Source organism: Drosophila melanogaster, chromosome X (assembly GCF_000001215.4).
Source record: "Drosophila melanogaster chromosome X".
Lineage (NCBI taxonomy): Eukaryota > Metazoa > Arthropoda > Insecta > Diptera > Drosophilidae > Drosophila > Drosophila melanogaster.
This window is the reverse complement of record NC_004354.4, coordinates 17,887,427-17,899,639: the sequence shown is the minus strand read 5'-3', so window position 1 is coordinate 17,899,639 and position 12,213 is coordinate 17,887,427. Positions and strand designations below refer to the sequence as shown.

The following is a 12,213-nucleotide window of genomic DNA, read 5'->3' as shown; positions in this document are numbered from 1 at the left end:
GCATCAAAAAATACCAGGGGCATACACGGCGAGAAAAGTTTAGTAAGTGCCCGTTATTTAATTTAATTGAAATTGAATGTAATGATTACAAATGAGACCTTTTCGTTTATTTGTGCCATTTTTTTATTCTTACTGTAATAGCTAATCTATTCGCGGCCTTATCATCATCTCCACGAAGGTTAGCGAGTAGGTCCAATCGTTGTTGTGCCAGGAGCCCCACAGGATGCCATTGGTTTTTCCATTCCGCGAGCGGCCCTCCTTGTAGAACTTGCCATTGAGCATGCTGCAGTTACTCCGCCGATTAATATTACATGCAAGTACATATGTATATATACCATATGTATATAATGGGCGTACTTACCTCTTGGCGCAATCGTAGTACCACCAGCCACCATATTCGTCGGCGGCACAGTTGAACCGATAGGCATCGTTGTCCTTGTCGTTGGTGGTGAACTTTTGGCGCTCATGTGGCCGCAGAGAATCGCCGGCTGTGCCATTGTAGCGGCCCAGTGACTTTAGCTCATAGGATTCAATCTCGCCGCCGAGTTCGAAGTTGTCGTAGTGGGCGTGGCTAGTGGTGCCATCAATCTTGCCCAGCTTAATGTACAGTTCGTGGCGTCGTTGCCGCGTCATAAGGTGCACTTTCTCCAGGCCGATGAAAAACTCACCTCTCACGCGTCCGAAACCATCCTTGTAGTCCTTCCAACCGCGATCGAAGTTCTCGGCGCCATCGTATCGTTTCTGTATGGTCAACCAGCCGTTGGAACTGCACGGCGCCTCGAATGCTGGCAATTCACGGATCTTCAGCTTATAGATGCCACCTTTGCCGTCGATGGGACACGTGTCCTGGCGGCTGCACTGCGTCACCAGTTCGTTGCTCATTTGCTTGATCTTTGCCGCGCTCAATTGTATTTGTATGTCCTTGCTTTTGATCTCCGCCTGGGCATTCAGACACTCACTTCGAAGGACTTTCATGTTTTTGATCAAAACGTTGAGCCTGGCATATTTTGCATAGTTTGCATATTGACCAGAATTTCTAGTTTAACATTTTATTTATTGACATTGGGACGGGGAAAAAATAGTGCAAAAAATTTACAATACGCTTTACAAAAATAATCATTTATACAAGACTGAGGCAACAGGTGGAATGCCGGCGTTCGAAGCCTTTATCTCGTTAAAGGATCCTACTTCTGCTCATCCTCGTCATCGCTATCGATCAGATATGGACTGTCCAGGGCGCCCAGACCGGCTGCCACGCCTCCTTCGTTGGCGGTTGAGAGCTTTGTGCGCAGCATGTGTCCCGCCTGGTAGTTGTGCACAATGTGCTCCGCATCTCCGATCACCACACCGAAGATGCCCAGCTCGGAGACCATGTCCACGATCTGGGGCGGCATATCGCCACCGGGCCGCACCATATAGCCCTTGGTCAGCGGCGGATGAATCAGATCCATCAGAATCCAGGCGGAGCGCTCCACGCGTGACATGCGCTGATGGATAAAGAAGGAGAAGGATTTGTTACAAAACTGTTCACAATTCAAATAATCATCAAAGTGGAATAACTCACCTTTAGTGCATCTGGTATATCCACGCCGTAGACATTATTGCCGCCTCCCTCGCGCTGCGGCTTCAGCACGAATCTCTCCGGAGTGCGCAGCGCCATCTCGTAGCTGGCATTGCCCGCCTCGTTGTCGTCCAGCGAGTAGAGACCCGTGAAGATCTTGCCCACCGCCTTGATCTCCTCCGGATCGTTGATGAAACGCTCGAGCACCGCCGGCTGCGCCAATGCCTGCTGCACCTTCTTGGTGCCCGCCAAATGGTAGTGAATCGACGGGCACTTGATGGCCAGCGAGGTCTCCATCAGATAGCGGGCATCCCAATCCGCCTGCGAGTGATAGTGTCCGGGCTCGTAGCCAGCTCGGAAGTAGATGACGGCCACCTCTTGGGATCCACTGTGGTGCGGCAAGCGTGTGAGTTGAGCACACAGTTCAATGATGAATGATAATAGAGGTATTAATGTACACTTACAGGAGCAACTCCTTGGACTGGCCCAGTTTGCCCTCCCGATGGACCTCGGTGAGGGTGCGGCGCAGCACCTTGATGTGCGGATATGTCTCGCGAATGTAGAACTCGTGGAACCGCTGGTCGCAAATGTTGTACGACACATCCTCGATGATGAACAGAATGACGGCCTGCGGCTTTGCATAGATGTCCCACGCCTTCACCATGCCATCGCAGAGTCCGGCCAGTGCATTGTTATCCGGCATCTGCAGCGGAATAACGAACATTATCATTTAAGTTGTCTTGTTACTCATGGTTTATTGTACAGGAAACACAGATCATATAATTATTATATATATGAATATATGTTTATATATATATAGATTATATATCTTAGTTTAATATACTCACATTGTGCAGCTTATCCGCATGTCCCAGCTCGCTGAGTACGAATCTGCGCGGGCGAAAGAGACGGGTAGTGCCGGAACAGAAAGAGACAGACATTAGCATAATTCCGCAGTCTTTCAGCGACCAACAACAGCAACAAACAACAACAAATGTTCGGTGGTAATGGGGGGGGGGGTTGAAATTTGGGTTAATTACTGAGACCAAAACCTCTCAAATGGGCGGATGGATATACATATGTATGTTTATGGTTAGGGAAATTGTGGAAGTGGGGTTATGAAGCTACAGCGTGTGGAAAGAGACGGATAGAGCCATAACCAATTAAAAAAAAAAAAAACACATGCAGAAAGAGACAACAAACGATAGAGATGGCACCTCTGTAGGTGGATAAGTGATCAGTGAGAAGGAGAAGGAGTTGGGTGGAAGGATATTAGGACAGGTGTGTAGTGTGCTTTTGCTTTTAGGTGTGTGCATTGTGCATTCGTGCGTTTGGTAAAAGGAATATATGTAGTTTGATAGATATATATTTATATATATTATATGTAGAAAGAGATAGAGAGAAGAGCGCTTAATACTTCTGCTGCGGCACCAATTGGGTGGCTATGCCAGCGAAACTGGAGGCCACCGTGTTGATCTCGACCTGCTTTATCGCACAGCCCTCGGACACGTGTGCCATATAGTCGGATCGCAACAGACCGATGCTATATGCCTGCAATTATGATCGTTATACAAGATATATATACATTAGGTGCGTCCCTTAAAGATTAGCTGCTTAGCCGGTAAAGCGATTCAATATGTCTAGGTATGGTTTACGATCCTCGTCCATAGATATATACGTGCATATATATATATATATAGTGACGTATTTGGGTGGTCCAAACCAGCCACTTCCATTATTTCAAAGAAATCAGTAATGCACTCTAGTAATTTTCCATAACGTATCCCAGCTGCGCAACATTCGTTTATCTTTGGCAGCGCAGCCGTTCTTGTAAACATCCTAAAGCCTGACCTAAGCAGATTTGACTGCCCTCTTTCAACGCTACCTAATCTTAAGAACCCAAGAGCGAGGCTCTCCCGAAATACAAATATTGTTCAAATACTGAGGCTTCTCCTCAATCCAATTTGCATTTGATTTTTAGTCTTAAGCTGAGATCCAAAGAATAAAGTCGTGAAACTATTTCTCCTAAAAACTATTTTTTATTTCTTGGCGTTGTCCTTAGTCAACTGACGGGACATTAGTTCGACTCATAAATAAAACAACAATTTTACTGGCGCAGTCGGTAGGATTACAGCTCAATACAGCAAAAAACGGGGTAGCAGACGTCGAAAGATTACACAAAACAATAAATGAAAAAATTCGTATAATCAATTCATCTGATGATGAAGAAGTAAAATTAAGCAAGATAGAAACAATCCTCTACACATACAACCATAAAATTAAACATGACACTACTGGACAGACACCTGCTCAAATTTTCTTATACGCTGGGCATCCCATATTAGACACTCAAAAAATTAAAGAGAAGAAAATAGACAAAATAAATGAAGACAGACAGGAATTTAATATTGACACTAATTACAGAAAAGGTCCACTACAGAAAGGCAAATTAGAAAACCCATTTAAACCAACCAAAAATGTAGAACAAACAGACCCTGACCATTACAAAATCACTAATAGAAATAGAGTTACGCACTACTACAAAACACAATTCAAAAAACAAAAGAAAAATAATAAACTCTCAATTTCACAGGCACCTGGTACCCGATAACACTATTGTTTATACTGATCACAGCTGTTCATGGACAACAAATTCAAATTAATAATATTGACACCAACCACGGATATCTCCTTTTTTCTGATAAGCCAGTACAGATACCATCCTCCTTTGAACATCACTCCTTAAAAATCAATTTAACTGAAATAGACATCGTGGTTGACTATTTTGAGCAAAGACTACGAACCGATTACCATGCACCCCAGATCAATTTTTTATACAATAAAATAAAAAGAGAACTAGCCGGAATAACCCTGAAACATAGAAACAAACGGGGTCTTATTAACATTGTGGGTTCAGGTTTTAAATACCTATTTGGAACACTAGATGAAAATGATCGAGTCGAAATACAGAAAAAACTTGAAATCAACGTCCATAACTCAGTAAAATTACATGAACTCAACGACGCCATACGATTGATAAATGACGGAATGCAAAAAATACAGAATTATGAAAATAACCACACCATCATTGACAGTCTTTTGTTCGAACTAATGCAGTTTACGGAATACATAGAAGATTTGGAAATGGCTATGCAGCTTTCCAGACTTGGACTGTTTAACCCCAAATTACTAAACTACGACAAACTTGAAAATGTGAACAGCCAAAACATTTTGAACATTAAAACATCCACTTGGATTAACTACAATGATAACCAAGTATTAATCATATCCCACATACCCATTTACCTTTCACTAATAAGCACAATTAAAATAATTCCTTACCCAGACTCCAACGGCTATCAGCTAGATTACACAGACACACAATCATATTTTGAAAAAGAAAATAAAGTTTATAATACCGAAAATAAAGAAGTAAAAAATGAATGTGTCACCAATATTATTAAACACTTAAATCCAATTTGTAATTTTAAGCCAGTACACACGAACGAAATAATAAAATACATAGAACCAAACACAATTGTAACCTGGAACTTAACCCAAACAATTCTTAACCAAAATTGCCAAAATTCAATTAATAAAATAAAAATAGAAGGAAACAAAATGATAAGAGTAACGCAATGCAAAATAGAAATCAATAATATAATTTAAGTGAAAATCTGTTAGAACCAGAAATAGATTTGACACCACTATACACACCACTTAATATAACAAAAATAAAAATTGTAAAACACAACGACATTGTTGAGATGATTTCAGAGAACAATATTACACTTTACATACAAATGATCATTGTAATAATCGCACTAATTTTGTTGTACTCATATTTAAGATATGTATCATTTAAACCATTTATGATGCTGTATGCAAAACTTAAAATAAGAAAAAATCAAAATCAAAACACACCACAACAAACAGAAATAGAAGAAACTCCATTTCCCACACTATATCCATCAATCCCAGCCCAAGTATAGGCTTCTCTTTAAGGGAAGGGGAGTGACGTATTTGGGTGGTCCAAACCAGCCACTTCCATTATTTCAAAGAAATCAGTAATGCACTCTAGTAATTTTCCATAACGTATCCCAGCTGCGCAACATTCGTTTATCTTTGGCAGCGCAGCCGTTCTTGTAAACATCCTAAAGCCTGACCTAAGCAGATTTGACTGCCCTCTTTCAACGCTACCTAATCTTAAGAACCCAAGAGCGAGGCTCTCCCGAAATACAAATATTGTTCAAATACTGAGGCTTCTCCTCAATCCAATTTGCATTTGATTTTTAGTCTTAAGCTGAGATCCAAAGAATAAAGTCGTGAAACTATTTCTCCTAAAAACTATTTTTTATTTCTTGGCGTTGTCCTTAGTCAACTGACGGGACATTAGTTCGACTCATAAATAAAACAACAATTTTACTATATATATATATGTATATATATGTAGGATGAGGCAGGTGCGAATTTTTAATTATATATATTCAAAAAGAGACGGAGAGAGAGAGAGAGGCGAGAAATGGTGCAAGAAACGATGCATCTCCCAATGCTATTAACTCTATAATTTTTAGGGCCATGAAAGACTCCAAATATTTCGCCACAAACGCCGCCAGTTTCAAATTGTTTAAATATTTCCGATATGACTACAAGCTGTTATTGAATGAAATAATAATAATAATACTACTACTAATACCTATTTTCCATATGTAACTAAGCATGACGAAGTAATAACAAGTTATTAGCCCATTTGCAGCTGGTAATTTGACTATTTTATAAACATGCTCTGATATAATCTGTTTATAATTATGTTTACGTCACCATTGCCGGCAATTAAACAAATAGACAAACAGCTAAAAACTCGAAACGTGCATGAAAGTGTTTTGAGTTCTGCTGGCATTTCATAAATTCGAGTCTTGAATTTGTAATTGAAGACAAACATTTTGCACCCACAAATGCACTTATTGGGTCTGTTATCGCACACGCCTCGACTTTAAATAAACAATTACCAGGCGTATCTATATCAGCGTATCCCTATCTGTAACCCTATCTGCAGTACAGCTGTGGGCTCTCCATGTGGGGCTTCCTAACTACAGGTGTGATTCGTCTAAAACGACGTATGACCAAAATGTTGAGTGAGTTTAATATCTATGCAAGTAAAAACTACATTTGTTCTTTCAAACAATTAAATTGTTTAATTCAACCTCCAGAAACTTCTAGGGTTTTAATAGCCCAAGCGTACAAGTGGTGAAATTTTTGATTAGCGCCTTTTGCTGATTACAAATGACAAATTGATGTGATGTATCATCCAAACACTTTATCAGATCTTGTGAAATCGCTATCTTCAAATCTTCTAGAAAGATATATATGCATATATATTGGCTAACCCCTGACCTACTATAGAGTTGGTAGAGTAAGCGACAGCAGAACGGACAATCACTGACGGAAGTGAAGATTATTAGCGGGCGGGTTAGATGCTACGGTTGGGTCGGGAGGAGCAGGTGTCGGTTGGCAGGTGCCAGGATGCAGGATGCGGGATGCCAGGAGGCAGGAGCAGAGCAGGCAGGCAGGAGGCAACGGGCGACAGGCGACAGCAGCGTCAGCAAATGAAAACTCTAGGCAACAATCTGGAGGAGCAACGTTTGTAGCTATGGTTAATCATAAATACATTTCTAAGGAACAGCGGAACAAAATCAACTTCAACTAAAGTACAAAGGATTTTACAAAGCAACACACACAAAAGCACACACTACAAGATATGTTTGAAATATTTTTTAAATATTTTAAATAGCTTATTTCAGTCGAAATATCTGATTATGCACTTCTTGTTGCAACTTCGTTTTAATTCCGATCTATCTTTGACTTTAGTGCTCTTTCTTTTCAGATGCAAAAGATTCTTTCGATTGACAAAGTTAAGGATTCAAATATAGTTAATATTTGATTCGGGTATCGAAAATAGTTAGTGTGTGATTTTGTGCGGTTAGGCGGAGGATGCAAGCGATGCAGGAATGCAAAAATGCGATGAGATGAGATGAGTGACGTGTCATGGAAGGAATACTGGGTTTTTTTTTTTAGGGGGTGTGTTGCTGATGATGGCGTGGTGCGGAGTTGCACTGATGGATGCACTGTGCGCGTGAACAGCACCTTTGTATGGTTTTACTTGCTGGTCCCAAGTGGCCAAAGCCCGATGCTATCGTATTGATCTCGACTTGCTTCCAGCAGCAGTAAGCGGACTGGGCGCCGGTCGCCCTCCGTTCCGGCTCTTTGGTGACCCGGCTTAGCTGGACCTCCCTGTGCTCCTCCTCCTTGCTGCCCGTGCCAGCGGCAGTTCCGACTCCTGCAGCTCCGTTAGCTCCAGCTATTTGCCCCACAGCAGCGCCCGCATCCTGACCACGATCCTCACCGGCCGCCGTTCGCAGCGCCCGTGGCGACAGCTCGGGACAGCCGGACTCCAGCATCAGATCGCTGCGCAGCATCCCCAGCGATGTTTTCTTTGATTCAAAATCATTTTTCGTAGCACAGCGATGCAATGAGAGACGGATAATGGAGCAACAGATTGCGTTTGAGATCGAGAGTTTGTACAATTGCGTGGTTAGGTTTTAAAATTTTTGAAGGAGTGGTGACGAGAAAAGCACAGATCGTGAACTAAATTTTTGCACAGAGAGCAAAATTCGCAACTAAACTTGATATTGGGTGATGAAAATGATTAAGTTGCAAGTAAAAACATTGAAAATCATTGGCAAAAATCAACGAGTTTAAAATGAACAATAGTTTAATTGATTCTAGCATTTAAATGCTTCAATTGAGACTTCGATAAGATTCGAGACAAAGTTTGAATAGTAATAAAGTAAAAATAGCGCTGGCATTGTTATATTTAATAAACCCTATCAGTTACCGGGCCAATAACTATTCAAATTGTAAAACTGTCACCTTTCTGATAGGATCTACAAAGATTAAAGCTTCTTGTGGACGTGGAAGAGCTCAATGGATTCGCCTCTGTGCTGGTTTCGTTAGGGGAAATGCATGTAAATCAAAGTAGGAGGAGCAATGGCAAAGTTCTAGCGTTATGGGGGTCAGGGATGGGCTGTCCTACGTCGATTTACAAGCCAACGATAAGGAGCTGTGAGGCCAGGATGCTCGCATAAATCACGCGAGATTAGCGACTACAGCCGACTTCTGGGCTTTGACTGCGGCTATGGCTATGGCCGGGCGATTTATGGAATGGCGATTAGATTGCGACCGCGGGTGGAGGGGCCCAATAAATTCTAGCGAGTAACCCACTGGCTGCCTGTAGATGTGCTCCCTCCCGATGGGAATGAGGTGGATACGTTGGCGGGTGATACGATGATGGTGTGCAGAGGGCGGAGGATCGGAGATGGATGGACGCCAGCTGACGGAATCTCACCTGGGTGAATCCGTGCGCCAGCACCTTGCGATAGATGTTGAACAGATTGGCCGTGAACTCGTCCACTTTGATCGTCTCCGCCAGCGTCGTCGTGATGAACTCCTCGTCGTGGGCCACATTGTGCATCAGCCGGTTGATGATCGGCTGTAGGGCCACCGCCTTTTCGAACTCCTTGCGCGGAAACGAGGAAGGCACCAGCACGAAGGGGGCGAACTGGAAAATGAAAATGTTTAGTATCCTGGCAAACTGTTGCTCAAGCAGCAGCACGCTAGCTTGAAGCTCGATTGAATGCCAATGTGTAGCTTATACCGTCACATTGCTAATCTTTCTCTACCGTCAATAAAATGAAAAACAAACTCAAGCATCCAATCACATTTGGCATTACACATAACTTAAAAAGGAACTGAACTCGATAAGGGATGTGTAATGAATGTTGTTCCATTGAAATGAGCTTCTTGAGCGGAAACTAGACACCTTAGCATGAATACGAGCCCTCACTAGCGAGTGCCCATTGTATCACCCACATTCAACGAGTCCGGACTGAAGGCCGTCTTCGATCGCATGGCGGCGCCGTGCATAATGGCATAATCCTTGGCCTTGGCCGTCACCTCCAGTAGCTCATCCTCCGCCAGCGGCAAGCGGATGCAGTTGCGCAGCACGGCCGTATTGGCGTCGCTGGACATGATCGTTCTGCTTGGGTCGGTCTGCTGCTGGTATCTGGGATCTGGGATCTGGGGCTCAGCTGCGTCTAGAAAAGGGGCAGAGTATCTTAGTTGTTAGTTGTTCGCCGCGGTATCTCACGGGGTCTGCTCGCCGGAACTGCTCACTGGGCACTGAGCACTGCTGAGCAGTGCGACGACTGTCTACTAGCTACTCACCACTGCTGGGTATCGCTGGAAACTCTAGAAACTCTGGAACTCTTATCGCTGCGCTCTCAACGAGCGATTGTTGTGACTGGATCGCTGGTTTCCTTCTGGGTGCCGCTGCTTGTGCTCCACCTGTTCCACCGGTTGCACTGTCAATTTGGACACCGTTAAACGGCTGGGGTCGGGAGCTATCAGTTTACAATTTGTCTAAAAGCCCACAGACAAAAATATAACTATGTTTTTGGCCGAATATTCGCAGTGTGTGCGTAGCGGGTTAGGCAAAAAATACCAGCCGGCGATATACCGCAATATGCCAGAATATGGCATCAAAAAATACCAGGGGCATACACGGCGAGAAAAGTTTAGTAAGTGCCCGTTATTTAATTTAATTGAAATTGAATGTAATGATTACAAATGAGACCTTTTCGTTTATTTGTGCCATTTTTTTATTCTTACTGTAATAGCTAATCTATTCGCGGCCTTATCATCATCTCCACGAAGGTTAGCGAGTAGGTCCAATCGTTGTTGTGCCAGGAGCCCCACAGGATGCCATTGGTTTTTCCATTCCGCGAGCGGCCCTCCTTGTAGAACTTGCCATTGAGCATGCTGCAGTTACTCCGCCGATTAATATTACATGCAAGTACATATGTATATATACCATATGTATATAATGGGCGTACTTACCTCTTGGCGCAATCGTAGTACCACCAGCCACCATATTCGTCGGCGGCACAGTTGAACCGATAGGCATCGTTGTCCTTGTCGTTGGTGGTGAACTTTTGGCGCTCATGTGGCCGCAGAGAATCGCCGGCTGTGCCATTGTAGCGGCCCAGTGACTTTAGCTCATAGGATTCAATCTCGCCGCCGAGTTCGAAGTTGTCGTAGTGGGCGTGGCTAGTGGTGCCATCAATCTTGCCCAGCTTAATGTACAGTTCGTGGCGTCGTTGCCGCGTCATAAGGTGCACTTTCTCCAGGCCGATGAAAAACTCACCTCTCACGCGTCCGAAACCATCCTTGTAGTCCTTCCAACCGCGATCGAAGTTCTCGGCGCCATCGTATCGTTTCTGTATGGTCAACCAGCCGTTGGAACTGCACGGCGCCTCGAATGCTGGCAATTCACGGATCTTCAGCTTATAGATGCCACCTTTGCCGTCGATGGGACACGTGTCCTGGCGGCTGCACTGCGTCACCAGTTCGTTGCTCATTTGCTTGATCTTTGCCGCGCTCAATTGTATTTGTATGTCCTTGCTTTTGATCTCCGCCTGGGCATTCAGACACTCACTTCGAAGGACTTTCATGTTTTTGATCAAAACGTTGAGCCTGGCACTTTGGTCCTTGATCTGACCGGCTTGCAGCAGGAGCAGCTCGTTCTTGTGGCCAATGCGCGTCTGCAGGTCCTTGATGGTTTCCGACATGGCGTTGACCTGGTTCTTCAGCTCATCGCTGGAGTTCACCTTGGCGAATCGATCGAGGATGGGTCTCCAAACCCAAATGCGGTGAGCACTGCACGGATTGTCCGCATTCTGATCGAAGGACCTCTGCGGATCGTTAGCCAAGGAAGTGGATATCGAGAGCGAAAGAATCAGGATGAGGTATGCGGTTTTCATTATCCTGAACATGCGAACTGTGCCAGTTGCTGCGCCGAAATAAACTGATTTTTTATGCGCTAATGAATATTTATAAGCACTTGATGTGCCCATCAAATTTTTAATAACGTGTTGCTTTAGAGTCTTCGGCATTTTAAGTCGCGAGTTTAAGTGTCCACATAAATTCGCACAGAGGATGAAATGGGTTTGAACTTTGCACAGCGATAAATGGGCATTCTTTTTAAATAAATTCGATTTTATAATATATAATGTGAATGCAAAAATCGTATTTACAAATCATTATATTCTCGCAGTGCCTCACTTTTATGATGCTTAACTTTTTAAATCGGGTCACAATTTTACAACTTCTTCGTTTTTCAAAATAACTGTATTTGGGTGTTCTAATTAAAACCGGTTGAAAGTTACATTTAAATGGAAATGAAATTTTTAATTGCAAAGGATTTGAATTAAAAAAAAAAAAAAAGTCCATTAAAAAATACAACTCAAGCTGTCGTGAACTAGTGGTCCCAATGCGATGCATTGGTTATGCATAGAGCGGAAATTAATTTAAAGTAAAGACATAAAGTCGGCTTAAAGAAATATTTTTGAACAAAAAATCCACCTTGATTGGTTCGAGAGCTCGCTTAGGCAGGAGGCTGTACTGGCTAAGTTTATTTTGTGCAACAACCACTTGGCAGTGGTATCGATTAATTCGGATGCACATTTATCGAGCCGCTATTAGCACTGGCTTGCAGGGGTCTAAAACGAATAGTTCTTTTCGATAGGCAAGATATT

The 12,213-nt window shown here is 43.2% G+C and overlaps 2 protein-coding genes and 1 pseudogene across 8 annotated transcripts, besides 1 other annotated feature; all 3 read right to left on the bottom strand.

Annotated features, from left to right (window-relative positions):
• Window positions 1–141: 141 nt before the first annotated feature.
• On the bottom strand, window positions 142–997 carry CR32496 (annotated as a pseudogene).
• A 39-nt stretch (window positions 998–1,036) lies between these two features.
• Window positions 1,037–10,093, bottom strand: Gss1 (Glutathione synthetase 1). Of its 7 annotated transcripts, none has more exons than NM_176752.2 (8): window positions 9,845–10,093; window positions 9,491–9,714; window positions 8,967–9,179; window positions 7,706–8,052; window positions 2,410–2,452; window positions 2,026–2,264; window positions 1,565–1,949; window positions 1,037–1,487 (listed from the first exon to the last, which is right to left on the bottom strand). In NM_176752.2, exons 2-8 carry the CDS (start codon window positions 9,647–9,649, stop codon window positions 1,185–1,187), a joined length of 1,689 nt encoding a protein of 562 aa, NP_788925.2. In that variant the 5' UTR covers window positions 9,650–9,714; window positions 9,845–10,093; the 3' UTR covers window positions 1,037–1,184. The 7 variants fall into 7 exon arrangements, with proteins under 7 accessions (NP_788925.2, NP_001162782.1, NP_573256.3 ...); NM_001169311.1 differs by lacking the exon at window positions 7,706–8,052 and adding an exon at window positions 2,979–3,112; NM_133028.3 differs by lacking the exon at window positions 7,706–8,052.
• Window positions 3,260–5,988: a mobile genetic element.
• A 142-nt stretch (window positions 10,094–10,235) lies between the features above and the next one.
• On the bottom strand, window positions 10,236–11,463 carry CG6788 (uncharacterized protein). Its single transcript, NM_133026.1, has 2 exons — window positions 10,517–11,463; window positions 10,236–10,438 (listed from the first exon to the last, which is right to left on the bottom strand). Exons 1-2 carry the CDS (start codon window positions 11,449–11,451, stop codon window positions 10,297–10,299), a joined length of 1,077 nt encoding a protein of 358 aa, NP_573254.1. The 5' UTR covers window positions 11,452–11,463; the 3' UTR covers window positions 10,236–10,296.
• Between the last annotated feature and the right edge of the window lie 750 nt (window positions 11,464–12,213).

What these genes read in the sequence shown, in the direction of transcription:
- Gss1 (NM_176752.2), bottom strand. Translation starts at nt 9,649, where the DNA reads ATGTCCAGCGACGCCAATACGGCCGTGCTGCGCAACTGCATCCGCTTG. An exon ending in TGGCGCACGGATTCACCCAG is followed by an intron (nt 8,053 to 8,966) that starts GTGAGATTCCGT and finishes TTTGAATCAAAG; the next exon opens with AAAACATCGCTGGGGATGCT. An exon ending in ATATACCAGATGCACTAAAG is followed by an intron (nt 1,488 to 1,564) that starts GTGAGTTATTCC and finishes TTTATCCATCAG; the next exon opens with CGCATGTCACGCGTGGAGCG.
- CG6788 (NM_133026.1), bottom strand. Translation starts at nt 11,451, where the DNA reads ATGTTCAGGATAATGAAAACCGCATACCTCATCCTGATTCTTTCGCTC. An exon ending in TACTACGATTGCGCCAAGAG is followed by an intron (nt 10,439 to 10,516) that starts GTAAGTACGCCC and finishes GAGTAACTGCAG; the next exon opens with CATGCTCAATGGCAAGTTCT.